Source organism: Anabrus simplex, chromosome 1, assembly GCF_040414725.1.
Source record: "Anabrus simplex isolate iqAnaSimp1 chromosome 1, ASM4041472v1, whole genome shotgun sequence".
In the NCBI taxonomy this organism is placed as follows: Eukaryota; Metazoa; Arthropoda; class Insecta; order Orthoptera; family Tettigoniidae; genus Anabrus; species Anabrus simplex.
In genome coordinates, this window is record NC_090265.1 from 332,449,834 (window position 1) to 332,477,173 (window position 27,340).

Below are 27,340 nucleotides of genomic sequence, written 5' to 3' on the forward strand. Positions count from 1 at the left end.
CAAGAAATACTGGGAGAGGAATGAATGAGGGGATTCATGAAACATCATCCTGACCTGTCCGTAAGACAATGCTGAAAGTGTTCACTGTCACTTGTCCCACCTGAATGAATTCAGAAATGTGACAAGACTGGAGTAATTACAGTCTAAACATCAGGAAAGATAGTAGCTTCGAAAAGAATACCGCATACTGGGGGCGAGACATTTGTCGAACGTGGCAGCCTTGTCACAATTATTGTGGCAGTCAGTACAACTGGGATTCATATTCCTCCATTGTTTGTTTTGTTTGAGTTAATTTTAAGCCCAAAATGTTGAATGGTGCAATGCCTGTGTCAACTGGTGCTGCTACATGTTCTGTGTAGTCAAACAAAGAAATCTTACCACAATTTTTGAAATTTGTAAGTCCTCTGAAGGGAAACATGTTCTGTTGTTGGTGGACGACAACAAGATTCATCTCAGTATGGATGCTCTCAATGTGGCATCTGATATGGGCACTGTATTTATCACTTTTCCCTCCAACCTCCCATAAACTACTTCATCTTGATTGAACTGTTTTTGCTTTAGTTGCTCCTATGGCGACGACAGAACAGGAAAGGGCTAGGAGTGGGAAGGAATAGCCGTGGCCTTACATGAGGTATAGCCCCAGCAGTTGCCTGGTGTGAAAATGGGAAACCATGGAAAACCATCTTCAGGGCTGGCTACAGTGGCGTTCAAACCAACTATCTCCCGACTGGCCGCACTTAAGCGACTACAGCTATCGAGCTCGGTGAACTGTCTTTTCACCTTCCTACAATCAGTCAGTAGATTGTCGGTCATCCAGAACAAACCTCTGACACATATGGAGTGGGGAGGAATTATTGGGGAAAGCCTGTCCATGTGCATAGGCTCCTACAAAAAAATTATTTATTTTTTACCTCAATAGGACTGTAAAACTGAAAAATATAAATAAATACATTAAATAGGAAGCTAGAAAGGAAACCTTAAAACTGATTGTCAGAATTTATGGGATTGAAGAAGTTTTCATCCAAAATTTAACTCAAAAATTTAAAAAAATGAATGTAAAAATTGTTCCCCAGTACAACAGTCTCCCCTCCATCTCCATTCTAAGAAATATACAGATTTACATACGTATGTATGTGTCCACCTCTGTGGTGTAGTGGTTAGCGTGATTAGCTGCCACCCCCGGAGGCCCGGGTTCGATTCCCGGCTCTGCCACGAAATTTGAAAAGTGGTATGAGGGCTGGAATGGGGTCCACTTAGCCTCGGGAGGTCAACTGAGTAGGGGTGGGTTCGATTCCCACCTCAGCCATCCTGGAAGTGGTTTTCCGTGGTTTCCCACTTCTCCTCCAGGCGAATGCCGGGATGGTACCTAACATAAGACCACGGCCGCTTCCTTCCCTCTTCCTTATCTATCCCTTCCAATCTTCCCATCCCTCCACAAGGCCCCTGTTCAACATAGCAGGTGAGGCCGCCTGGGCGAGGTACTGATCATTCTCCCCAGTTGTATCCCCGACCAAGAGTCTGGAGCTCCAGGACACTGCCCTTGAAGCGGTAGAGGTGGGATCCCTCGCTGTGTCCGAGGGAAAAAGCCGACCCTGGAGGGTAAACAGATGATGATGATGTATGTATGTACGGTATGAATGCATGCATGCTGAGTCCTCATACTAAAGGCAGGTTGTTACATAACAGTTTCACCATCAGTTGTCATAGGAGTCACAGCAGTGACAAGCTAAAGAAATGAGGAGTGAGGCTATTTCCCTGTTGCTTCTCTGATCGAGCCAGAAGATGCTATTATATATGTCAGCCAAGCCTAATGATCCCACAACCCACACTTTCACAAATTTCCTCAAAGTATTTAGCTGAGTAAGGAATGGTGTTACTTACATAGCTCATTCTTCAGTCACTTTCAATTTTCCAAAGCCAATAATCAGGCTGAAATGGCTCATTGAAAGAAACAAATTTGCTCTATCTTACTGCCCATGGCTATTCAACCATATTTAGTCCTTGTCTCTCAATTTTGTAGTTCTCTCTTTCCCTAGTTTGTAATTTCCTATTTCTCATTCTGGCTTTGTCTTTAATGTACCAGTATATTGATACTAGATGTTAATTTGTTTTTCACTTTAAATATTAAACTAAATGTGATCTTTTTCACCTTCTGTGTTTGTCCTTTGTTCCTTATCTGTTTCCACTTTTATAAATCACTCCTCTGTCTTTCCTTTCAAGTGAAATAAACATAAATATATACAAACAGGAGTAGTAAACAAAGCTAACTACAAGTACAATTTGTAACAAGAAGACTTCTAAAAAGAAGAATCTAACACCATCAATGAATGATGAGAGGGACAGAGTTCTTTACTAAAGATTTTTAAACATTTATTTCAACAAAAACAACATTACACTAATCAATTCTGTTAGTCATCTTTAAGGGTATACCCATGCACAATTCAAGCTGGACATTTTGTAATATTCACAGTTTTAGTTTATAATGAAAACCGTTATCATTTCCTTTTATATCAACCCTACAAAATATGAAGAAAATCTAGTGGATTCATTCACTTAGTTGGCAATATTTTTCAATGTGTCACAGAAAGTAGTTAAGATTTAGTAGTCTTACTAAGACATTTTGTCAATATTCTGTAATCTCAAAATTAGTATTTTTGCACCAAGTTCAGATTGAGATGAAAAATGCAAGTAACCATCAAATACATACAAAGGTCATTTCATACATCATGGCAACTGGCAACTGGCAAAAAGCAGCAGCAGTATAAATCCATGCATTTGAAGACCAATGGTTATTATAATTATTATTCAGAGGTTCTTGACTATTTCTTCACAGGATGGCTTCTGTCAACACCAAGATATGAACTATGAATCTTGGAACAAACCAAAACCCTAGTCAGCCACATGTTCCATCTCAGCAGCAGCAAAAGGTATCTGATTGAGTGGAAAAAAAAAAAAAAAAAAAAAGGTCTAATCAAGGATGTTCAAGTTTGAAACACTTTGTCCATGTAGGGATATTTAGGATGCTTTCAAATACAGTATTTTGTTGTGCCCTTCACCAAGTAAATGGTTCTCTCTATGCTTACATTGCCATGGAAATTTTATTTTTCTATGAATTATTATCTCTTCTTACCTGTATCAGAACATTGTTTTCTATTTGTGGCTACATTTTATAACAATAATTTCAATATATTTCTCGGCTATTCAAACAATCAGTAAGCTTTACTAAAGACGTACAATAATAGGGAGGTACAGATCATGCTGGACACACCAACTTACTGTTAGAATCACCTGGTAATGTCGACCAGGTCCCGGCAGGAAAGGAGGTGGAAACAGGTGAGCCTCCAGGAGCATCATGCATCTGGGGGCCAAGACTACCAGCCACTGGTACCGACACACCTACAAGAATAAATGGCATGCTTGTATTAGATGAGTAGAATGAGAAGAATAACACCTTCAGTATCAGCATTGAGAGACTCATTTGAAGGCAATATGTTGCTGATCCTCGTACGATGGCAGTAGCTGTACAGAATAATTTAGAAGACAATAATTATAAGATCAAACTCGGCTTAACTACTATGATAAAGTACCTCTAACACCAAGGTTTAATTAGCCGACAAGGCAAGCAAGAAGCCCTTGATTTCAGCAAAGAACAGGAAAGCCCAACTTGCCTTTGTTAAGAAATATGGTGCCTGGATGAAAAAGAAAAGGAGAAAAGTACAGTGGAGCGATGAGAGCAAATTTGATAAATTCATATTCAACTCAGATGGAAATCCTTTATCAGATGTCCAGTTAACACACACACAGTGATGTACGGTACCAAAAACCCACAGTAAAACATGTTAGTGATGTAATGGCTTGGGGCTGCTTTTCTAGAACTGGAGCTGGTCCACTCGTAAAAACTGAAGGCATCATGGATCAATTTGTATATGGCAGAATCACTGAACAACATATGGTATCATGTGCTGAACAAAACATACCTTGTGGATGGTTGCATCAGCATGACAATGATCATAAACATACCTCCAAGACTGTCAAAACATGTCTCAGCAAGAAGAGAGTCAGAATTATTGATTGGCCAAGTCAAAGTCCTTACCTAAACCCAATTGAACATCTATGGGGGGAACTCAAAAGGCATGTTAAATACAAAATATGCACAAACAAGGAGGCATATTTCAAAGCTTTAAATAAAGAATGGTCCAAAATTCCCGTTTCATGCCTGGAGAAATTGGTGGACTCAATGCCACCTCTATGTGCAGCAGTTGTATCGACAAATGGCTACCTGACTAAATACTAGATGATACGGAGTACATATGAACTTCTGGAATGGTTTTTCTGCTTAGTTATATGTATCAAAATATTTATGGTCTTTATCTATTACTATAGTGTAATTATTTGTGTTATACATTTATGTTTGTATGAAGGTGATGGTTTAGTTGGGTGTAGAAATGGTCAAATTATTTATATTGTACAAGTGCACGCGTTATGTTAATAAACAACAAGACCAGAGCAATTTAAAAAAAATTCAAAATACTTATGGCCAGTACTGTAACACTTGCAAGTGATTTAGAAACTTAACAGAGAACATCCTGAAAAGAGTGTTAAAAACATTACTGTAAGAAATAGAACTTCTCGGACATGCTATAGAGGTTTATCAGATACCCCAGAAATGTGACCCTCTCAGCCCCCAAAGAGAAGGTCATCAGTCATTACAGTAGTCATACTCAATCCTCAGTACATGTCTAACACCTAAAATTAATATCAGTATTAAATGCAAAAATTTTCAACCTCAACAGAGATCAAACCTGTGAGCTTACTATCAGGAATCAGACACACTGTCACTGATCTTATGAGGGAGACAGCACTCAAGAAATACAATGTAATTCTATTAGTATCTTTTTCACTATGTTAACTCTTTATAACATTAAAATATTTAACTTTTTTAATTCACAATTTTCTTTGAGTGAAACTGGTTGACTGAAATTACAATTAATGATTTTGCATTAATATTAGGACACACAAAGAATACTGGAGATTAGATTACCCAGAAAGATATATGAGATGGATATACAAGGAAAATGACCAAGAGGAAGATAAAGGGATATGTGAGTGCTCAGAAGAAACTAGAGGACTGGATTAGAGTAATGACAGAGAGGTGTCGGGAAGACAGACCCAGCTTGTGGCTGGAAAATGTGCAAGATGATAATGATTAGGAAGGTACAGTATCTCAGAGTTATTTGTATAAATATCCCTGATTTACCAGTCCCTACAGGATTGATTGTCAGAAAAGTAAGCCTGACAAGAAAGTTGGGATCCCTAGTGACTAGACCGGGTGAGTTGGCCGTGCGCGTAGAGGCGCGCGGCTGTGAGCTTGCATCCGGGAGATAGTAGGTTCGAATCCCACTATCGGCAGCCCTGAAAATGGTTTTCCGTGGTTTCCCATTTTCACACTAGGCAAATGCTGGGGCTGTACCTTAATTAAGGCCACGGCCGCTTCCTTCCAACTCCTAGGCCTTTCCTATCCCATCGTCGCCATAAGACCTATCTGTGTCTGTGCGACGTAAAGCCCATAGCAAAAAAAAAAAAAAAAAAGTTGGGATCCCTAGTGACTACGGCTATAGAAAAAAGGCCCATTGTTAGGAAAACGTTTGATGACTATCATAATCATATCCACTGTAAATTAAACATTATTTACTCGTGTACTTTACATATTAAGGAAAACTGGTATTACAAAATAGCCAGTGGTCAGAAAACATGCAATGCGAAAGCTAGTGAAGCTCAACTATTCACCATTCCTGAGATTTGATTGTATTAAGCAACTTACCCGTAGTGGCAGCCACAGCGTCTGGATTAGAGGGAGGAGAGCCACACGTGGAGTCCGACTGTCCACTGGCTGGACTAGACAAGTCAGCCCCGACCGCCAGTTCGTGCGAACTGAAACAAGCAGTCATATTATCAGAGAAATACAAATCTTTTAGAAATGAGTACATACAAATGGTAGGATTTAGATGAACTGATTGCACAATATAATTTGAATTCATCTAGTGTTTTCCTTTCAAGATTGTTTGGCTAGCAATTTAGCATAGAACTAGCTCAGAAAGGTTTTTGGCAATTCTTCTCAAGATGAAATGCATTGTGGTATATTTTAAAAAGTGCTGTTGGCTTAAATACAAACAATGTTACTGGTTTTATATCCCAACTACTTTTATGGGCTTTTTAGATGCTGATGTGCTGAAATTTTTCTTCCAGGAGTTCTTATACATGCCAGCATATCTACTAACATGAGGCAGGCATATCTGAGCACCTCCAATTACCACCGGACTGAGCCGAGATCAAACCTGCCAACTTGGACTCAGAAGGTCAGCACTTCTACCATCTGAGTCACCCAGACTGGCTGGCTTAAATACAAATGAAAATTATATTACTTACAATTGTTTATAAAATATTTATTGTTTAGTTTCTTATATCCAGTAATGGGAAAAGTACAAAATAAAACTGGGCTCAATTACAGTTACAGTTACCTGAGAACAAATTTACTCCAAGTACAATTACTAATTTTTCAAAAAGTAATCAGTAAAATTACAATTACTTCACAGTACGTGAGTCTTTAGGGAATAACTGACATTTTCTTCACAGAAGAATGGAATGATACCAAAGTTTGCAAGGAAAAATACATTACTTCATTTTGTGTTTTTTTTTTTTTTTTTTTGGCATACAGACGTAAAGAGTGGCTATCACCAAGTGAGATTAAACACACTTTCAACATTTTTGATGCCACTGATGCTTTCATGGCCCGTACTTATAGACATGATACTGCCGGTCAATTGGTACCCACCGGGCGAGTTGGCCGTGCGCGTAGAGGCGCGCGGCTGTGAGCTTGCATCCGGGAGATAGTAGGTTCGAATCCCACTATCGGCAGCCCTGAAGATGGTTTTCCGTGGTTTCCCATTTTCACACCAGGCAAATGCTGGGGCTGTACCTTAATTAAGGCCACGCCCGCTTCCTTCCAACTCCTAGGCCTTGCCTATCCCATCGTCGCCATAAGAGCTGTCTGTGTCGGTGTGACGTAAAGCAACTAGCAATTGGTACCCATATCAAGGAACCTGAACGTAATATTCGTCTCAACCAGCCAGACAAATTGGCAATAGCTGAACACGCTCTATCGTCGGGTCATGATGTCATGTTCCAAGATGCTCGAGCTCATTACCCACACTAGACACTACAGGTCCAGGATTATACAGGAGGCTGTGGAAATACGTAGAACTCCTGACAATTTTAACAGGGACACTGGCTATCTACTAAGTAATACCTGGTTGCCAGCCATTAAGGATTTACGTAGGTAGTTCCCTTCCTTGTCCCTTCACTATTGTTATTTTGTCTCAATGTTTTCCAAATTCGTACATTCCTCTTTGCCAGATGTTTCATTCCAGGCTTGTGTCAATGTCATACACCTATCAATGTCATATGTTACGTACACATGTTATGTGACCCTCTTAGACCGATTCTGATGATTCGGTCAGCTTCCGTTTTGAACGATAGCCCCGTGCCACGTCCGGGGAGCCATCTGGTGAAGAATGAACGTACCATTTCCACTTCTATTATAATGTCTAAATTTCAAAATGAAGCCTTCTCATGCACAGTCGAGATTTTCTTCTGATGACGCAGAGCACAGTTCTCTGTGAAATGTAAAGAATTTCACCTTATTTTCTTGACATGGCATAAGCCCAAAAGCCTGTACAGTATCATTTCAAAACTTTTGTTCCCGGCCAAAGTTTTCATGCCATATTCATGTTTTAATTACTTTCAGCATAACTAGTACAAAATATTTATTCAAATAGGGGAATGAAAATTCCTTCCTTTAACATGTTTATTCTGGCTCTATTATTGACCACGTAAACCCTGTGGGTAGGGTTGGTAGAATAACATCCCTGGTATCCCCTGCCTATCATAAGGGGTGACTAAAAGGGGGACCAGGGACTCTCAACTTGATAGTGTGGCTTGCCTTCCACGGTTCTGCTAGCTAAGTCTGACATTGCTTCCACTTACTCGTGTCAGGCTCCTCGGTTTCATCTTTCCTATCCGACCTCCCTTGGTCAACTCTTGTTCTTTCCCAACCTCGACAGTATTCGGTTTTTGAAGCCTAGTGAGTTTCATTTTACTTCCTTACTTCCTTTCCCTAAAAGAATTGCTTGTCACAAAAGTAAGTATGACAACAAAGTCGGGATGACCTAATGACTAGGGCTATAGAAGAAAGGCCCATTGCTAGGAAAGAATGTGTTGATTATTCAATGACTCTCATAATAATATCCACCGTAAATTATACATTATGTACTCGTGTACTTCACATATTAAGTCCTGTTTTCATCAGGACAGTCCCGTTATTTTATATTGTTCCACCTGACCCAACAGTTTTCCATTTTGACTAGGTTTTACAACTAAATAAGTATATATTATTTTGCAAGATTTTGATTGCAGATGGCTATGTAAAGGTTAATAGCCTTGTATTGTATACATATATAAATATATATATATATATATAACATTTTGTTAGAAAGAGCAAAGAAATGAGTTCTTCAGCTCTGCCTTTTCTCTTTTTTATCAGTAAAGTTTTTCTACATATTTTGAGTTATGATTTACGAGATAGAGCATGTCATTACTTCATGTTACCAAATTTTAATAAATAATTTATAATTAATTATAATTAAGTAGGATAGAGTAGTTAACTTTAGTGCAAATGCCTTAAGTCACAGAAATGAACCTGGTGTTCACTTCCAGAGCAGGCTGAGTGAATTGCACGACTATGAGCACCGCGTCTATCATGGCTATCACTAGTGCTGGGGAAAATGCAAGCAAAAAGTCATTGGGATGAATGACAGTTACAGTACTTGAGAAATATTTATAATATATAATAAATTATATATAAATATTATTTTTTTCAACAAGTAATCAGTAAGATTGAAATACTGTTTCAGTTACTTTAGAGAATGCCACTCGTAAGGAAATCACCAAAACTTTTCTTTTTTTGCAAGGGCCTGAAATGATACCAAAGTTTGCAAGGAAAAAATTATTTTCCTTTGTGTGTGTCGTTTTTATTTTAACATCGCTAAATGAGGCTAAACATGATACCTTGGAACTTCCAAATAATTTTTTCCCCGTCATTTTTATTTTAGTTAGTGACTTTTAGCATTTCAAATAATTCAGTCAATAACTTTACAAAACAATTGGTTCTTAACATTTTCATCACTAAGCCTTGACCTCTTTGATGGGGGGGAGTACATTTTTGCAACTGCTGAAAAGATGCTCTACAGGGTCACTTGAAGGAATACTTGTGTTTAATTTTAAGAATGTCCCCAGCAGTACTTACTTTACTTTCCGTATCCGGGAGACACATTAAATTCTTCCTTTCCAGAATTCTGCAGCTCTTGTCCCTCGGTCTGTGGCAAGCATAAGATCTTTCTTGGTACAGGAGTCATACATCTCTTGACATATGAGTATGTGTTGTGGAGTCTGGATATCTCCACATCACATCTTGGATCTTCCGCATAACCCCATTTCACAAGATTACAACGGCACTTAGACACACCTGTTCTCATCCGGTTTAATGACCTCCAGGTAATATAGGACAAATTGCTTCTACTACTAATAAAATAATAATGTTATTTGCTTTACGTCCCTCTAACTAATTTTACGGTTTTTGGAGACGCCGAGGTGCTAGAATTTAGTCCTGCAGGAGTTCTTTTACGTGCCAGTAAATCTACTGACAGAAGGCTGTCGTATTTGAGCACCTTCAAACACCACCAGACTGAGCCAGGATCGAACCTGCCAAGTTGGGGTCAGATGGCCAGCGCCTCAACCGTCTGAGCCACTCAGCCTGGCTACTACTACTACTACTACTACTACTACTACTACTACTACTACTCAGTTCTCAGTACTTGTTTCCAGAGTGATAAACGTCAAACTTCTGGTTTGGCTTAGAGGGATACTGTTCTCTTCATAAAACTCTTCCTGGATCTTAGGCAAGATGTGGTCACCTTGTGGTTATACATTGGATGTCTGGCATCTGACTCAATCTTGTGTCTCTCTTTCTCAGCTGCCACCTCGTGTCGAATAGCTGGAGGCGCAATACCAGCGAGAGGGTAGATCATCTTCTCCAGCAGTAATGAGTATTGGAGGATAAATTTGATATCTGTGAAAGTACTGGGGAGATGAGAAAGTATTTCATCCAGCACTGGTGAAGCTACTGGTTCTGCTGTACTAGAACTCAAAAAGTTATCTTCATCATCACTTAACTGCTTCCTGTTTCTGCTTCCATGCAACGTATATCGATTACTAGAATGTAACGATAAAAATTTTATTTCATGAAGTAAATTATGAGTAAAAATTATATTTTATAAAGAGTAACAATTACAAGCAAGATAGAGAGAATATCCCACAGACAGCAGCTGCTATTAGGAAATCTAACCGATTGGTCTCCTAATCAGTTCACACCAAACAATATTTATGACAATGAATTATTTTGTGCTATGTTTAATTGCTATTTTTCTAGAAAGCAGGTTATGTTTGTTATGGTTATCTGTTGGATTTCCTGTCCTGTACTCTATTGAAAATTAAAGCAATTTTACAGTCATGTTGTGAAATACAGGTGATGTCTGATAACTGATGAGTGTTTTAGTACCGAGTCTGTTACAGCCTGGATGGTGGGTTCAGATGTTTTAATATTTCTCAAGAAGTCTAGAGTTTCTTTAGGTATCCTTTGGCCCCTATCATCAGATCAACCACTTCTTATTTTTGTATTTTTTACTTTTTTTAAAGTCCTCACAGAATGGTTCATAGATGGCCTTTTTCTCATCACAGATGCTTTTTGGTTGGTGTTCGTTGAGCTGAAATTCTACAGTTGGGTCGATCACCACCATTTAGTTCGGTCGATCACAATGATGTCAGCTCAACGAGTTGATCCGTCTTCGGTGAGGCATTCAACTTCTTCACAGACTTCAAATGTTGTTGTCTATAAAGGCTTCCAGTGATCATAGAATGCACAGCATTGTGGTGGTTGAATCTCATTAGCTCTCCCTTGGGATAGAAGCCTACCTACATGAGGAAAGGTTTTGAACTCGTCACATCATCTGCAACGGAATGTATTAAGGCTCCTTTCACGAAGAGTTTGAACGGGGCTGACAATGCAGTTCATTTTAATTGCTCCCATACATTGTCCACATGACATTCCTTTCTTATTGCTTACCCGGGAGTTGCCTTTCTTCTAATGAGAAAATAATGTTACTTCTTTTCCTTTAGATGGCAGTAAGGTCCAGTTCCTGAAAGAATGTGAACAAAGCAAATTTTAGATAGATTTAGCATTGGAGTTTCCGAGATGTTCAGTTTGCTCTTTGGTGAACGGCAAGTGCTGGAAACAGCAATTACTAAAAAGTACTTGTTACAAGTAATTTGATTATTTTACTTAATTATTTCCGAACTCTGAGAATCTGAGAATGTTTACAGGTTTATGCAGCGGCGGTCGGTGGACCCTCATGTCGGGGAGGGGAGGTGCGGCCACAGTGCATTTTCCCACAAATCTTTCTTTGCTACTGACCAGTACCAGCACACTCATTCAAGTCTTCCACACAAAAACAAACTAATTCTCTGCTACCAACCCTCACAAATTGCGGGATGCAAGCCAGGGGCCCAATTTGAATCAAAATTTCTGGTCTCAAATGTTACATTTCAATATAATTATTTCTCTTCTTAAATTATAAATAATAATGAAAACAAGGTCGTACATTATTACTTAATTTTATCGTATGCAACCATGGAGATTTTGCTGGTGCATGCTCATATAGGGGTTGGTGAGAACATCTTTACTGATACACTGCTACGGACTCTGCCCACTCTTCCCCCCCCCCTCCCCCCGAAACCGTCCACCAGCGCGTTTCCCCCCTTACATCTCAACCCCCTCACAAACACTATATCCTCGGACGAAAGCTCGTGAGTCCGTGCCTTATCTTCAACCTGAAAACATTTATCAGTAAACTGGGTGCTGAAAGTTAAGCCACCTAAGTTTGATAACATAATGCCGAACAGTCTTCGCTATTGATGAGAATTTACAGTTTTACAATGAAATGTAGTTTTCTTAATATTATTCGAGTGCAATATTTGACTTCAAACGTCAAGAGAAAATACAGTAGAAGAGCCGCTTCGTTCTCTACGGAGGACGCCGTCCGGGAGTCCTTAAAGGCCGACTGCTACTGGATTTATGTTATAGTGTTATATGTGTTATAACATTAGTGTTTTCGACAGACTGAAAAGTTTTAAAGTTACATTCACTCCGGAAAATATGGTTTCCTTCTCTAAAAAAACAATCACTTCGAATGGTTGGACCTACATTTCTTACGATTAGGGTTAAGAGGGGGGGGGGGGGGTAATTATCTCGTATTTCCCTTAAAACATTAATAGCCATCGTCTACCACCAGCATAGCATTGTGCCGACAGTGTCACCATAATCATCGAACGAAAACCCACCGGTCATCCTCAGTGACTACGCATCTGGCTTCTTTGCTGAATGGTCAGCGCAATGGCGCCTTCAGTTCAGAGGGCCCCGGGTTCGATTTCCACCCGGGTCGGGGATTTCAACTACGTGTTGTTGGGTGGGTGTTTGTGTTCGCCTGAATACACATAGCTTCATTTACATACAACCATACTAACCATCAAAGAAACATGCTATAGCGAGTAGCTACATCCCACCACACAGGGTTGGTGTGAGGAACGGCATCCGGCAGTAAAACTAGGCTAAATTCATACATAGTGCCGACCCCGGAAAATTGAGGAAGTTTTGAATGCTGACTTGTAAATTACATACTTATTTATAATGTATCCTTGTTTTGCCATATGAAATAATAATAATTGAGGAAGAGTCAAGTAGATATTCAGTGACTGCGTATTTATGCTCTAAGAGTGGTATAGCCATGATGGAAAAGCTTTCATGAAGTTCAAATAGTCTAACTGCATTATTCTCATGCGGAGCTTTGGGTTATGTTTTTAGTGTAAATCCTATTAGGTTTTCAAGGCATACAAGAGTATTTCAATTTTTCCACCTTGCATGGCCTTTCAAGTTATTTAGCAGATTCCGAGCGAGTTGGAAATTTCGGGTCACGCGGTTGTGAACTTCAATTAGGGAGATGGTGGGTTCGGCAGCGCTGAAGATAGTTATCCAGGGTTCCCACATTTTCACATCAGGCAAATGCTGGGTTTGTACCGTACCTTCATTAATCACACGGTCGTTCCCTTCTCAGTCCTAGTTCTTTCCTTCCCTACGTCGCCGAAAACCTTCCGTGTGTTAGTGTGACGTTAAACCACTAGCGTTTAGAAAATAGCTGTTACGCTGATACTAGAACCCCGCCCCTTTTTCACTTAATATGTATGATGGCGACATAATCTCAGGCCATAAATTACACTCTAAACTATTTTTCTCACCCCATGTAAATGACCAAGTTACATCGCCAATGAAGCACTTATGTTATCTTGTCCACGTTTGTGCCCAAGCGTGTATGGAAATTTCACATTAAGTTCTTTTCTCCAATCAATCAATCAATCAATCAATCATATATATATATATATATATATATATATATATATATATATATATATATAAGAAAACAAAGGCCCAATATTACTGCCTTGAGAAATTCCCCTCTTAATTATTACAGGATCAGATAAAGCTTCACCTACTCTGATTCTTTGAGTTCTATTTTCTAGAAATATAGCCACCCATTATCACTCTTTTGCCTAGTCCAATTGCACTCATTTTTTCCAGTAGTCGCTCATGATCTACCCTATCAACTGCCTTAAATAGGTCAATCGCGATACAGTCCATTGGACCTCCAGAATCCAAGATATGGGAAGCTTTTTCCATTGCGGTCGTTTCTACGAAGTAACAATTTTTGGTTTGGCACTAGTGATATTTTAATGCAGTGAATATTATGTCGGGCGCAGGGCATTGAGAGGGACAGGAGGGCGGGGAATGACGCGACAAGATAGCAGCCACTTGGATGGAAAATTGAGTAGCTTCTCGAGGCCAAAATACTTTCATTTGACAGACTAAAGTAATTTATCGCGTTCTATTATTGTGTATTACAATGTTTCTTATTTGGAAGTTCATGGAAATGAGAGAGAAATGAACTATTCTATAATTTAGGTGGCCTCGTTCGCTGTACGAGAAGAGAGAAAATAATAAACTCGTGGAGAACAAGGAGATGAAGACTAGCCAATGTTTGCAATAGCTAACACCGTTGGAGTCTATAAACTTCATGAAACCATCAATCATGACTCATGGAATGTAAAAGGTAACGCAAAATGTCGCTCGCGATCGTCCTTCAACTGAACAATAGGGGACGGTCCAATGAAGCATGGAAAAGAGAACGAGAAGCTTACCTACCGCAGTGTGTGGAGATTCAGACCATCGACGATGGAATGACTATATACAAATGGTATAAGCACAGCCCTAGTTGAACACTATGATGATGCAGAATGTCAAGTGACCTTACTTCCTATGACGAAAAACAATCTCGAGGTGTTAAGGAATCAGGATAAACAGAGCAGAATGCGAGAAAAGTGACCATAGTCTAGACAGTAGGGTTCGAACCCACTATCTTTCGAATGCAAGTTGACAGCTACGTAACCTAAACCGTGCAGCCACTCGCTCGGTTAATTATGGTGAGTGGACTTTGTGCGCAGCCTATGGAATGGGTTTAAGCAAATTGTTGAGAAGTGTAAACACAGGTGGTAAGGAATGGTGAAGACCCACTAGCGTAGAGAAATACAGTAGATTAAGGAGGTGCAGGTTAGAAAGAAACAAGAGTTAGGAATGGTTGTGGAAGTAAGGAGATATTGAAGGAACTTACAGGAATTTGAACTTTAGTATAAAAAGTCAACTAAGAATAACATGATCGCAAACATAATTGGCAGTCATATGAACTTTAGGGAAAATGGAAGGGTATGTATGGGTACATTAAGGTAGAAACAGTTCCCAGGAAAGACATCCCAGGAATCAGTAACGAACAAGAGGTAGAGTGTATATGGAAGGATTTACAGAAGGCAGAAGTATTCAGCCAGCAGTAGGCTACACGAAGATAGTTCAGTGTGAGGATAATGTCCAGGTAAAGGAGGTGACTAATACTGGCGAAGAACTGAAATTTACTTATGTTAATAAAGACATTTACATAAAGATGCACAATTTGAAAGGTGCAAAAGCAGCTGGGACTGATAAGATTTCTGGGGATACACCAACGGTAATTGGTTGGGAAAAGTTCCGTATGTTAAATATTTCATTACTGTTTGCAACAAATGAATGGACAGTTGCTATACTAGTGCCAGTGTACAAAGGAAAGGGTGATAAACAAAAAAGCGGATAATTACTGGCCAGTCATCTTGACATGTGTTGCATAGAAGCTCCGGGAAAACATCATTTCTGATTACATTACAAGCGTTCGCGAACGTACTAACTGGTTTGATAGAAGGTTCTTACGGTTGGAAAAGTTATTTAAGTGAGGCTCAACTTGTAGGATTCCAGTTAAGATATAGCAAATATTTCAGATTTCTTTATTTTTTAATTTTTTTTTTTTTTTTTTTACAATTGACTTTACGTCCCACCGACACAGATAGATCTTAAAGGTGGCGATGGGATAGGGGTGTGAAAATAGAAAACTACGGAAAACCATCTTCAGGTCTGCCGAAAGTGGGTTTCGAACCCACTGTCTCCCGAATACAAGCTCACAACTTCGCACCCCTAACCGCACGGACAACTCACGTTAAAGGGACGATAAATAAAGATTACAGATATCTTAATATAGTTATAAGGGTATTTATGGTTTCTAGTAAGGATGTAAATATAATAATAATAATAATAATAATAATAATAATAATAATAATAATGATATTTGTTTTACGTCCCACTAACTACTCTTTTACGGTTTTCAGGAGACGCCGAGGTGCCGGAATTTTGTCCCGTAGGAGTTCTTTTACGTGCCAGTAAATCTACCGATACGAGGCTGACGTATTTGAGCACCTTCAAATACCACCGGACTGAGCCAGGATCGAACCTGCCAAGCTGGGGTCAGAAGGCCAGCGCCTTAACCGTCTGAGCCACTCAGCCCGGCGTAAGGATGTAAAGGAGAGGGCGTATGTCTCTGGTAAGACCCTAATTAGGGTACGGTTCCGGTAGGGTTCCAATGTAGGGGACCCACAACAGAATTACTTGATACGATCACTGGAATAGATCCAAAGAAAATCAGCACTATTTATTTTGTTCTGTGTGATTTCTGACAAAAGAGTAGTTACGAAAATTTGTTGATTTGCAGCTGAATGATGATTAATTGACCGATTGGTTGATTGAAACGGAAAAACATGCACTACTGGAGCGCAGGGAATCTCCATTGGGTAAAACAAGACGCATTTGAAGTGCAATAGACAGTCAATGTCTGGTATGGGATTTTGGGCGACTGCCGCTACCTAACCGGACCATATTTCTTCGACGGCCATTCGACGGAAACACGTTAACTTCATTTTCTTCAAAATGAATTCCCATAGTTCCTGGAAAACCTGCCACTGCTCTACCGATTACGAATGTGGTTTCAGCAGGGCAGAACCCGACGTCATAGATCAGTAGTCGTCCTACCTAATAAGCTGATAGAAAAGTGAGGACCCGTTCTCTGGCTCGCCAGATCACCCGATCTTACGCCATTCGACTTCTTTCTGTGGGGTCACTGAAAGTGTGTGCAGAGAAGCCTGAAAATCCTGGCACCTTCGGCAACGGATCACCGAGGCAAGCAAAGCTGTTACATCTCACATGTTACAACGAGCAGGAATGTCTCTGCAACGTCGTGCTGAAATCTGCATAAAACAAGGTGGTCTACATTTCGAGCAGTTGTTGCGCTGAATATGCAGGGTAATCTGCTTTCTATCTGTAGATCATATCGTAGTTCCACATGGTTACGCAACAAACAAAATTTAAAAAAGGCCCCTTTTAGTACCAAACAAAAATTCGCTCGTTGGGACAGGTAGGTATGTGACTATTAAGCGAAGAAAAGTGTATCATTCTGTGAACTGATGATGGTGATGCTTGTTGTCTAAAGCGGCCTAACATCTAGGTCATCGGCCCCTAATGGTACGAAATGGTATGACAATTTAAAAATCCATAATCCTCCACTGACCAGAATTCGAAAACGTGAGGACGAAGAATGAATGGATGGATATGAAGTTAAAACAATCAGTGGATCCGACCCGCAAAGCCCCACATTCCCAGAAACGTAGCGTTAAACTATAGTATTACTGACCAAGGGACTGCTTCTAAAGCACAATACTGACTCGATGATGCTTGTAGTCGAAACGGGTCCAAAACCCAGGTCATCGGCCCTTCATAATGGTAATTATCACTAGGAAAATAGAACCATGCTATGTGTAATGCTGCGGTACTAATCAAAAGTAGCGCAGACTCGCGGTATTCCACACAGTAGGGCCTATGGTACTATGCACAGGTAATGAAATTCGCACATGTAACACAAAACTATGGTGTTTCGCACACTGCGGCGCTACTTACAGGCAACGCAAACCTATGGCGTTCCTTACATAAGTGGACGAAACACAGGGACCCGCACTATCCCGCGGTGTTCCTCACAGAGTGGATACTAACATAGGCAAGGCAGAATCATGGTGTCGCTAATCCCATGGTGTTGCTCATATAGGGGTACGAATCAGGTACTGTAAAAGCCGCGAACGCACTCTATTGCTACTAATCACAAACCTATTGTGTACCTAACATAGTGGTGCTACGCGCAAGTATAAGCGACCCATGGTGTTCCGCGCGTAGTGGTACTAATTACAAGTAGTATCATGGTTCTAACTTTATCATCCCTTGGTCGCCCCTTTTAGTCGCCTCTTACGACAGGCAGGGGATACCGTGGGTGTATTCTTCGTCTGCGTCCCCCACCCACAGGGGGTGGTGTGTTTGGCCCGCGAGAGGTATTTTATTTCCCTTAAGTCCGCTGGCAAGCCGGTTAGGACCCCCTATCCGCCACCTGGGACGCGCCACGTGAGGGTATCATCTCTCCCCCTGCTACGGCAGCGTAGTAGGTTCGTGGATTCTGTGAATTGAACGTGTTTCCTGGCAGCTTGGCTCCGCAATATCAGTGATCTGTATTTTATCCACGGAAAATCGTAGTGTATGACTGGCACGTATGGAATCTGTTCTTAATCATACAAGAAACATCTTGTCCAAAGAAGCTTGAAAATCCTAGTTATCTTCGACACCTGATCACCGAGCTGTCAGTGGAGAGATGGCGTGGAATGGCATTAGTAGAGGAATAAGCTTGAGTGGTGTATTTAAAAGTAGGAAAGATCACAATATGAAGATGAAGTTAGAATTCAAGAGGACAAATTGGAGCAAATATTCGTTTATAGGAAGGGGAGTTAGGGATTGGAATAACTTGCCAAGGGAGTTGTTCAATAAATGTCCAATGTCTTTGCAATCATTTAAGAACAGGCTTTGGGCCGATGACCTTCGATGTTAGGCCCCTTAAAACAACAAGCACGCAAGCATCATTTAAGAATAGGCTAGGAAAACAACAGATAGGGAATCTTCCACCTGGGCGACTGCCCTAAATACAGATCAGTAGTGATTGATTGATTGATTGATTGATTGGATTGATTGATTGATTGATTGATTGATTGATTGATTGATTGATTGATTGATTGATTGATTGATTGATTGATTGATTGATTGATTGATTGATTGATTGATTGATTGGTGACACCTCACACGTTACAACGAGCAGAAAATCTTTGCAACGTTGTGTTATTCGCATCTATTATAGTTTGCATCATTGAAATAACATTGACGCTAATGACTTCATCTCTGTTGTCGAGCACGAATTCAACAGTATAGTTGAACTAAGACAATACAGGATCAGGTACCACTGTTTGGTAGGTTGGCTATGCTATGCGAGTTTTAGTAGGCTGGCTATGCTATGCGAGTTCGTTGCGTTGCGTATCTCCGGGGCGGGCAGGCCACCCGGTATATTACACATCGAGATGTTAAGTACGAAACAAGAATGGCCAGACACTAATGGCGTGTGTACTATATGTACTGAGCACGACCCGATACCTTGAAAGTTTATTTTGAGTACAATGCGGTAATGAAAATTAAACATTCATTTAACTGTCCCACAACAGGCGATTTCCGTGTACTCCTAAGTTGTGATGGCAGCAGTGCCAGACCTGCAGCTTAGATCGTTTATAACAGAGCAATATGACCTAGGCCACCAGACGTCAATTGGACAGAATCGAAGAAGGTTATGGGTTCGAATCGCACTGGTGCCCGGTTGACCATTTTTGTTCTGTACTTAACATCTTTTAGATATATTCTATATGTAGGCCTATTGAACACGACCTAATACACTGACATTTTGATTTAGAGAATCGAGGAGCTACCGCAAGAACTGAAACAATGAGTCAACATTCGAACCCGAAAACTATCGAAATATACGATCCTTCTGCAAACTGTTTGGGTTAACAAAGACGTTCATGTTCGACATTTGATGTAGGAAGAATTCAAAATAAAATAGAGTGCACTGTCTGAAATGTGCCGTAGGTGGAAAGTTCGATGGAAATTATGCCCTGGAGGGGCAATGAAATTTCCATGATCGACGATCAAACCTACGACCTATGGTTTCTAAATCCACTCCAAGATCGTCTCTCGGCATGCGACGTTATAGAGGTAGGTGTCTTTCTTTTTCTTTTTTTTTCCTTACGTCGCACCGACACAGATAGGTCTTATGGCGACGATGGGGCAGGAAAGGCCTAGGAATGGAAAGGAATCGGCCGTGGCCTGAATTAAGGTACAGCCCGAGCATTTACCTGGTGTGAAAATGGGAAACCACGGAAAACCATTTTCAGGGCTGCCGACAGTGGGGTTCGAACCCGCTATCTCCTGGATGCGAGCTCACAGCTGCGCGTTCCTAACCGCACGGCCAACTCGCCCGGTAGGTAGGTGGCTAAGTAATCGATATAACAACAAGGATATTTTTTTTCCATTTCTTTCATGTTTGTAAGGGTAAGAACAGATTGCAGTGTTTAGAAACTCATCTTCCGGACAATTTGTGTTTAACTATATAGTACCCAGAAAACTTCTGATCATTTTTTTAAAATTATGTTATTGTTTTTATGACCCTCCAACTTCTGATCGCATTTCGTCTAAAGTGAATTGGAAATGGAATATCACGTCTTTGTCGTGTTAAGTATTTTACGTAAAACTGAGGATTTTCTTATTAGTGAATATCTGGTTATTGCAGTGCGAATGAAGGGAATTGTGACATTAAAACTGTCTACGTATATCTTCCTTATTTCATAGAGAAATAAATCACCAAGGATGATATAGATTCGAACTATGGATCACAGAACAATCTGTGCATTAACTATATGGCACAGCATCTGAATAATCAAATTGTTTTATACGAAGAAATGGTGAAAGTCATCAAAACACCTGCTCTAGTCAGGGCTCAGCACGGGAAATGTACTCTATTCCATTTCCCAGCAGGCGTGGGACTATCAAATAATTAACAGTAATGGTATTTAAACCTAATGTGGACTACTGTGTACACATTCTTAATAGTTATTTCTCACTTCAATTTTGCGACCACCATAAGTGATAGTACTTAACCACTTATTGTGCGTTGGAGTGCTTACTCACGTCTTATGCCCCAACATACCGCCTCTCAAAACACTTCGTTCACTGCATAATGAGCGTGAGAAACCCCAGTGGACGAAAAAGGAGCATTCTCCTCTGAACACGTGTTTAGGGCATAGCTTCAACATTAAGGAATTTTTCCATCATGCAGGTAATAAAAATAAAACTGAAATAAGGTTTGTCAGTAATGTTGGGACCAAAACTGCGACAGAATGCTAATCGTCAACTAAAGGTCTTATGTTTTATTCAAGAACAGAAGTTCATATAACGAATTTAAAAACACTAAATAGTACAGAAAATTATTCACAGTTTGTTTTTAAAAAGCTCATATTATTAAGATATATGTATTCCTATTTACCTCATTCACATAAATTAATTGAAGCCTATCAGATGTGAGGGCACGTTCTTTTACACTATAATGTTATAAGAGAATAATTTAGAAATTTCCACGCGCATAAGGTCTTTTTTTAATTCTCGTGTGACTTACGATAATTCATTTCCATCCTAGTAATATTTATGTAACCTATTTAATATTTATTTGTATAAAATACATGCGTTTGTCACTGCATGAACAGGAGTATGATGTTATCGATGGCAATAATGGTGGTTGATAAGGATATACAGAATATAATAAATTGAAACATTTGAATGTGTTTGTAAACTTGTATCCACTTCACAATTTAGGAAAAGTGAAAGAAAGAAAGAAAGAAAGAAAGAAAGAAAGAAAGAAAATTGAAATTTCCTCGTACAACTTCGACGACCGCTATGAAGCAAGGACGGGTTTGTGGTTCAACTGCGAGGTCCTCAACTCCTGCACTCAAGGTTGAGGAATTATTATCGGTTCTTCAGTAGGCCTACACTTAAACACGAGAGGCTGTCAATAGATTTACAGTTCGTGATGAGGCCTCAGCCCGAAGGCTAGCTCGATCCCCAACAGTTCCACCATTAGTTGGCATAGGTAGCCTAGGCGTCACTCAAGAGGCATGAGGTAGTTTCCCGTTGCTTTCCTCACTGAGTCAGAAATTGGTACTACATACCAGTCTGCCAAGCCAACTGAAATGCACGGACCAACCTACCCTCTGAATGACACTTTCACTCCATTTATGACAGGGACTGGTTACATAAGGAATGGCGAGACTAGTATTGCCCATGCCTCAGTCAATTTAAATTGCCAAAGCCGAGGATGAGACAGACAGGTCAAAGAGAGTAACATATTTGTTCTAGCCTATACCAGCAGACAAAGTGCATTGTAAACGCAGCAAACGCCGCCACGTTTATCGGAGGGTCTGCTTACAAGAGCTACACCAGGCTAGCAATAGCCACGCAAAATTATTATTATTATTATTATTATTATTATTATTATTGTTGTTATTGTATTTGAATCATTCATCCTCGGGTTCGGGTTCCGAGTCTCCTCACAGTGAGTAAGCACATGGTATTACTAGAGACTCTTGTAGATGATTTTGTCTTTAAGACAAGCAGCGAAATAATGGTGAATGTAATGATTCATATCTGACATGACATTATCGATAATGGTGCCAAGGTTTCCAGTTCAATAAAGATCCCTTGTAATCCTTGCACCGAACCTCCGTTCATCAGTGGGAATAAAATCATAGCAAAAACGAATATATTTTCTTGAAAAACATTCTGGTTCACTAATCACTTCGTGTTTTTAATGGAGTGGTGATGACCAGATTTTGTTATCAGTAGAGACAAGAAAAACAGCCCTTACTGACCATAAACTAGGCCCAGACAGCGGGACGAGACAAGATTTCATTTTAAAATTAATGACAACGTGCTTATAGCACACAATGACTTTTTTTCTGCGATTTACTTTCGCAATGATGCTCGCCAGAATAAATCTAGATGTAGAGATGGAACACCCGCGCAGTTCCATTAGCAGCCGCTATCGTGCGTAGCGCCACGAGCGTATGTCCCGAGATGAACAGTAGCAGATAGTGGCGCTAATAGCATTCGTTTTAATTAATCACTGTGGCCTCCTTAATCACATTGTTTTGTTCTGTTTGGTTTGTGTGGGCGCGCTTGCGCCTGCCTGAGCCCTTCCGCACAGCGTTCGTCACACACAGCAATAACCCCATAACAAGAACCGTGTTCGGTTGTGTCTCGTCTAGACTGTGAGCCAGCCAGGTCTGCCATCCTGACGGACACGAAGCCTTCACGTTTACTCTTCAAAATATTGTAGGAAATATCTCTATATGAAAATGCAACGACGTCTGTCTGTCTGCCATTCGAAACATCAAACGTAGGTTGAAATTCCATGAAATGTTGCATAAAAATTGTCGGGGGGAACTATTATATGACTATGTTTCAGCCTATTTGAAATACTGAACTAAAATTATTTGAAAAAACAAAAGACATCTCAAAATACCTTAAAATGCGGTTGTGTCCGTTTCTGCTCACTCATTCACGACAAAACTACGGGTAGGGCCAATATGGTATACATATGTCTTAGAAATGTTCAAATACAGGCCTAAACTGATTTTTAAAATAATTAACCGTTTCTAAATGGCGCTCGTTAATATGTGAGACATTTGCTGAACCTACGCATGTTTTATCCACTACAGACCTAAATAATGGGTAAAATAAAGCTCAGCATGTTTACTTATAACATTCAGGTCTCAAAAAAAAGTCATACATTTTCCTTGTTATTCTAATTTTTCTTCAGGAAATTACATATTTACGTATTTAAAGCACGCGTTCAACAGTAACATTATGACTCAATGTTGTTAACAGATAAGTGTGCTCTGTTTCTTCCGCTGCCACTCACCTCCGCTAGATAGCATCACTGTCCATCAGTCATTATACAATAAGGTTTTTAACAATCTTACATTTAAAAGGAATGTCAGTGACCAACAGAAATATAAATTATAATTCTCTAACTCGTCAACTGTGACCTCTAAATAGTATTATTATTAATGGTAATAAAAAACCATTACCGTAATCATTATCTGTCGAGCTAACTATTTGTACAGTTTTGGAGACGCCAAGGCGCCGGAATTTTTCCCGTAATAGTTCTTTTGCGTGCCAGTAAATCTTCCGACATGGGGCTGGATTATTTGAGAACCTTCAAGTACCGGCAACTTGGACTCAGAAGGCCGACGCCTGTACCTGGCTCTAAATTCTGTATTCATTATTAGGTTGTTGTTTGGAAACACCTTGGTCGTCAGCGTCGTGTGCTGTTCGATAAACTCAATCACTGTGGAGTCCTTGGATTTTGGTGTACGGTGCCTTTAGGTCAATAATAGAGTTAGTACTCCGGGATTTAACTGAAGAAGGCATTATTCCAGAGTTAATAGCATGTACGACGAAACCCTGGAATAAACCACGCTAGGTATCCTATCCATTGTTTATGTCTGGATTCATTCCACGGATCTCCAAACGCAGAGTTTCCTAGTACTACTGTGAAGTAAAAGATAACTTTAATTATTTTGGTTATATGTTATGGGACCAATAGTTTTACCGTATTCGAACCACAGGAATCGGATTTTCTTCAATCGAAATACAAAGGTATTAACTGGGTTTCAAATTGATGTCACCTTGGTGAGGAGCCAGCGATAGACGTTAGAAATATTAAACATTCAACGTCAAAAAGAGAAAAAAGCAAATCAAGCGTAATTTTACGTGACTGTCGCAATCGTTATCATAGGCACGGAATCTCCAGTTTTGAGTGGATTCTGAACCAGAGAGACATGCTTTTTCATTAGAAAAATCACACATGCTTTGGTCGGAATTCAAACCGCAGTCACCTTGGTTAGCTCGGTTATTATTATTTTATTTCATTTACATTCTGCTTTACGTGGCAGCGACGCAGATAGGTCTTATGGCGACGATGGGATAGGAAAGGGCTAGGAGAGGGAAGAAAAAGGCCGCGGCCTCAAGGTACAGCCCCTGATGTGAAAATGAACAACGACGGAAAACCACCTTCAGGGCTGCCGACAGTGGGGTTCGAACCCACTACCTCCCGAATGCAAGCTCATAACTGCGCGTTTATCACACTCCATCAGAGAGAGAGAGAGAGAGAGAGAGATTCTACTACCCAGAACGTGCTGTGTACCTTCATATTTTCCACGCGATGAATGTAGGCTAAATATGTGTGGACTAACAGAAATGTATTACAATGCATAATGAACTCATTTCACATCACTTTTCTCTTCAATAAGTCTAAGTTAACGGTTTTTAGTGTCATATACTGGCGTCCTGATAAATAGTATAAATAATCGCATGCCCTTGGCTACCGTGTGTATGTATTTTGACTTGGCGTCACACAGGATACCTATGTGGCGATTCCGACGCCCTGTGTTACTCTACCAGATGGCAGAGGAACGGATCTCTGTTGGCTAATCTGTGATAGAGATTTAATTATTATTTTTCCTGGCAAGCTCGAACCGTGTCACTAGAGATCTTTAACAGGCCGCATTATATGGAATGCCGAATGGACTTTTTTTCCCCCCTCTCCTACAAGAATCCGACCCCTGCCCGGTTAGATGCCGCGATCTTGAGATCCATAGGCCGGCACTCTAGCACTGATCCATAGAAAGACTCAAAGTCCCGACAAAGATAAATGAAAATCATATAAATGAACTATATGTACTATTTCCCATATGAATCGATTTGTTCGTGCTGGTTTACTACGATATTTATATAATACTAATACTAATAATAATAAGAAAAGAAGAAGCATACATATCCACGTTGTGTCTGCAAAAACGGCTATGTGATAGATGTTACTGGAGAAATACTGACCCACAGAACATGTAACATCCCAAACGAGAATTCTTTGGTTTAACTCGCTCAATACCTATTTAACCTCAGATGACAGAATGTTTCCACCCAAACTTCTAAGCTGAAATATTTCGCATAGAGGTTTTCGCAGGCGCAACGACGATATGTATTATTGGCGGAACAGTGGCCTTAATTGAGGTACACCCCCACAGTATTTGCTTGGTGTGAAAATGGTAAACCACGAAAGCCTACTTCAGGGCTGCCACATTCTTCCTTATTCTTTTCTTGAACATGCCCCTTTAAGAATGAATACATTTCGAAGATTTCAATTTTATTTCTCCCTGCTAGTGTTTATGTCCATGTTTCACTTCCATACAATGTTACGCTCCACATAAGCGCCTTCAGAGGCGGGCTTTGGTATTGTCGCACATATCTCGTACTTGTTTCTGAAAATGCGAGCTTAAAAATAGGTGTGCGAGGTTCAGTATATGCAGGAAGCTAGAAAATCGAACTTAATTAGAACTGAAGTTCTTCTTAAAAGTAATAAAGCCTCGCAATTTCGCATAATGGATTCAATTTTATTATGTTCCGTAACCTGATATTGATTGACAAAAGTATTGACGTTTGTAGGATTCCATTCGCAGGCGAATACGCTCCTCTGCCGTTTCCGCTTAGGACTGCTACAGGCATGTATTTTTTGCGGGTACACTTGAAACTGTTTACTGAATATTAACGTAATTACACATACATTAAATGCATCAGATAAAAAACCTCGATCCGCTGCACGATTATCGTGTTTTAACACAAATTGAATTACTCGACTTTCAAAGCATGCCGTAAAACTTGAACGCACCTCTATAACTCACCTATAAGCGAAGTCACGCTGGAAAACAAATTATGGTATCGTAATATACCGGACTTGATCTTATACCTTACGTACCGCACGTACTGTATAATGAAATTGCAGCTAGTTCAACAGTTATATTCTATGTAGCTTACTAGTCCGGGGAAATACCCTAACATCCGGTGGTGGTGGTGATTATTGTTTTAAGAGGAAGTGCAACTGCGCAACCATCCTCTATTAACACTAATCAGAGGGTCAAAATGGAAGGGATCCAACACTTCGAAAAATGAAGGTATCGGTCAAAGAAATATAAGGGCCACCAAGGGCATGGAAATGAAAGACTCCCTAGGCCTCGAATGATCTAATACCGTCGGATCGGAAAAGAACAAGAGTTGACCAAGGCAGGTCGGATAGGACAGATGAAAGTGAGAAGTCTAGCACAAGTAAATGCAAGCAATGTTAGGACTCGGCTAAGGACCCCGTGGTCGCCAACCCACGCTTCCGAGTTAAGAGCCACTGGGGCCCGTATCATCCGGAATTACCTATCTACCTTCAACTGAGTTTAAGATGAAGATAAAGGGTGACAGTTCAACCTTGAGCTGAGAGCAGGCATGCATACGCACGATGTACCTAATCCTATTTTTACTGACAGAAGAAATACCTATGCCGTATATAAGCAGGGACTATTTTTCTCCCTCTGTTCTGTATAACTGTACGCGAATAAATACGGATGCCTACATATCTATGGTCAATATACTGTACTTATTTATGCTTGAGGTGAACGAATTTCTCTTCAAAAACGTTTCACTTGCAAGGACTGTTCAATACTTTTATGTTCTCTTCATATTGTACTATGCCGGGCTAAGTGGCTAAGTGGCTCAGATGGCAGACCCTAGTTGACGGATTCAATCCCGGTTCAGTCTCGTGTCTGTACATTTACTGGCACGTAAAAGAACTACTGTGGGGAAAATTCTGGCACCTTGGCGTTTTCAAGAACTGTTAATTAGCCTAATTACTAAGACATGAAA

General features: G+C 40.1%; 1 protein-coding gene across 1 annotated transcript in view; it reads right to left on the bottom strand.

The window, feature by feature from the left end:
- The window catches only part of eya (eya transcriptional coactivator and phosphatase 2), a 289,761-nt gene that overhangs the window by 67,074 nt on the left and 195,347 nt on the right, over positions 1 to 27,340 (bottom strand). The window contains exons 4-5 of the mRNA XM_067134855.2: positions 5,822 to 5,931; positions 3,277 to 3,396 (exon numbers count right to left, since the gene is read on the bottom strand). Coding sequence (XP_066990956.1) covers positions 3,277 to 3,396; positions 5,822 to 5,931 — 230 coding nt within the window. The remainder of the gene's footprint in view (positions 1 to 3,276; positions 3,397 to 5,821; positions 5,932 to 27,340) is intronic.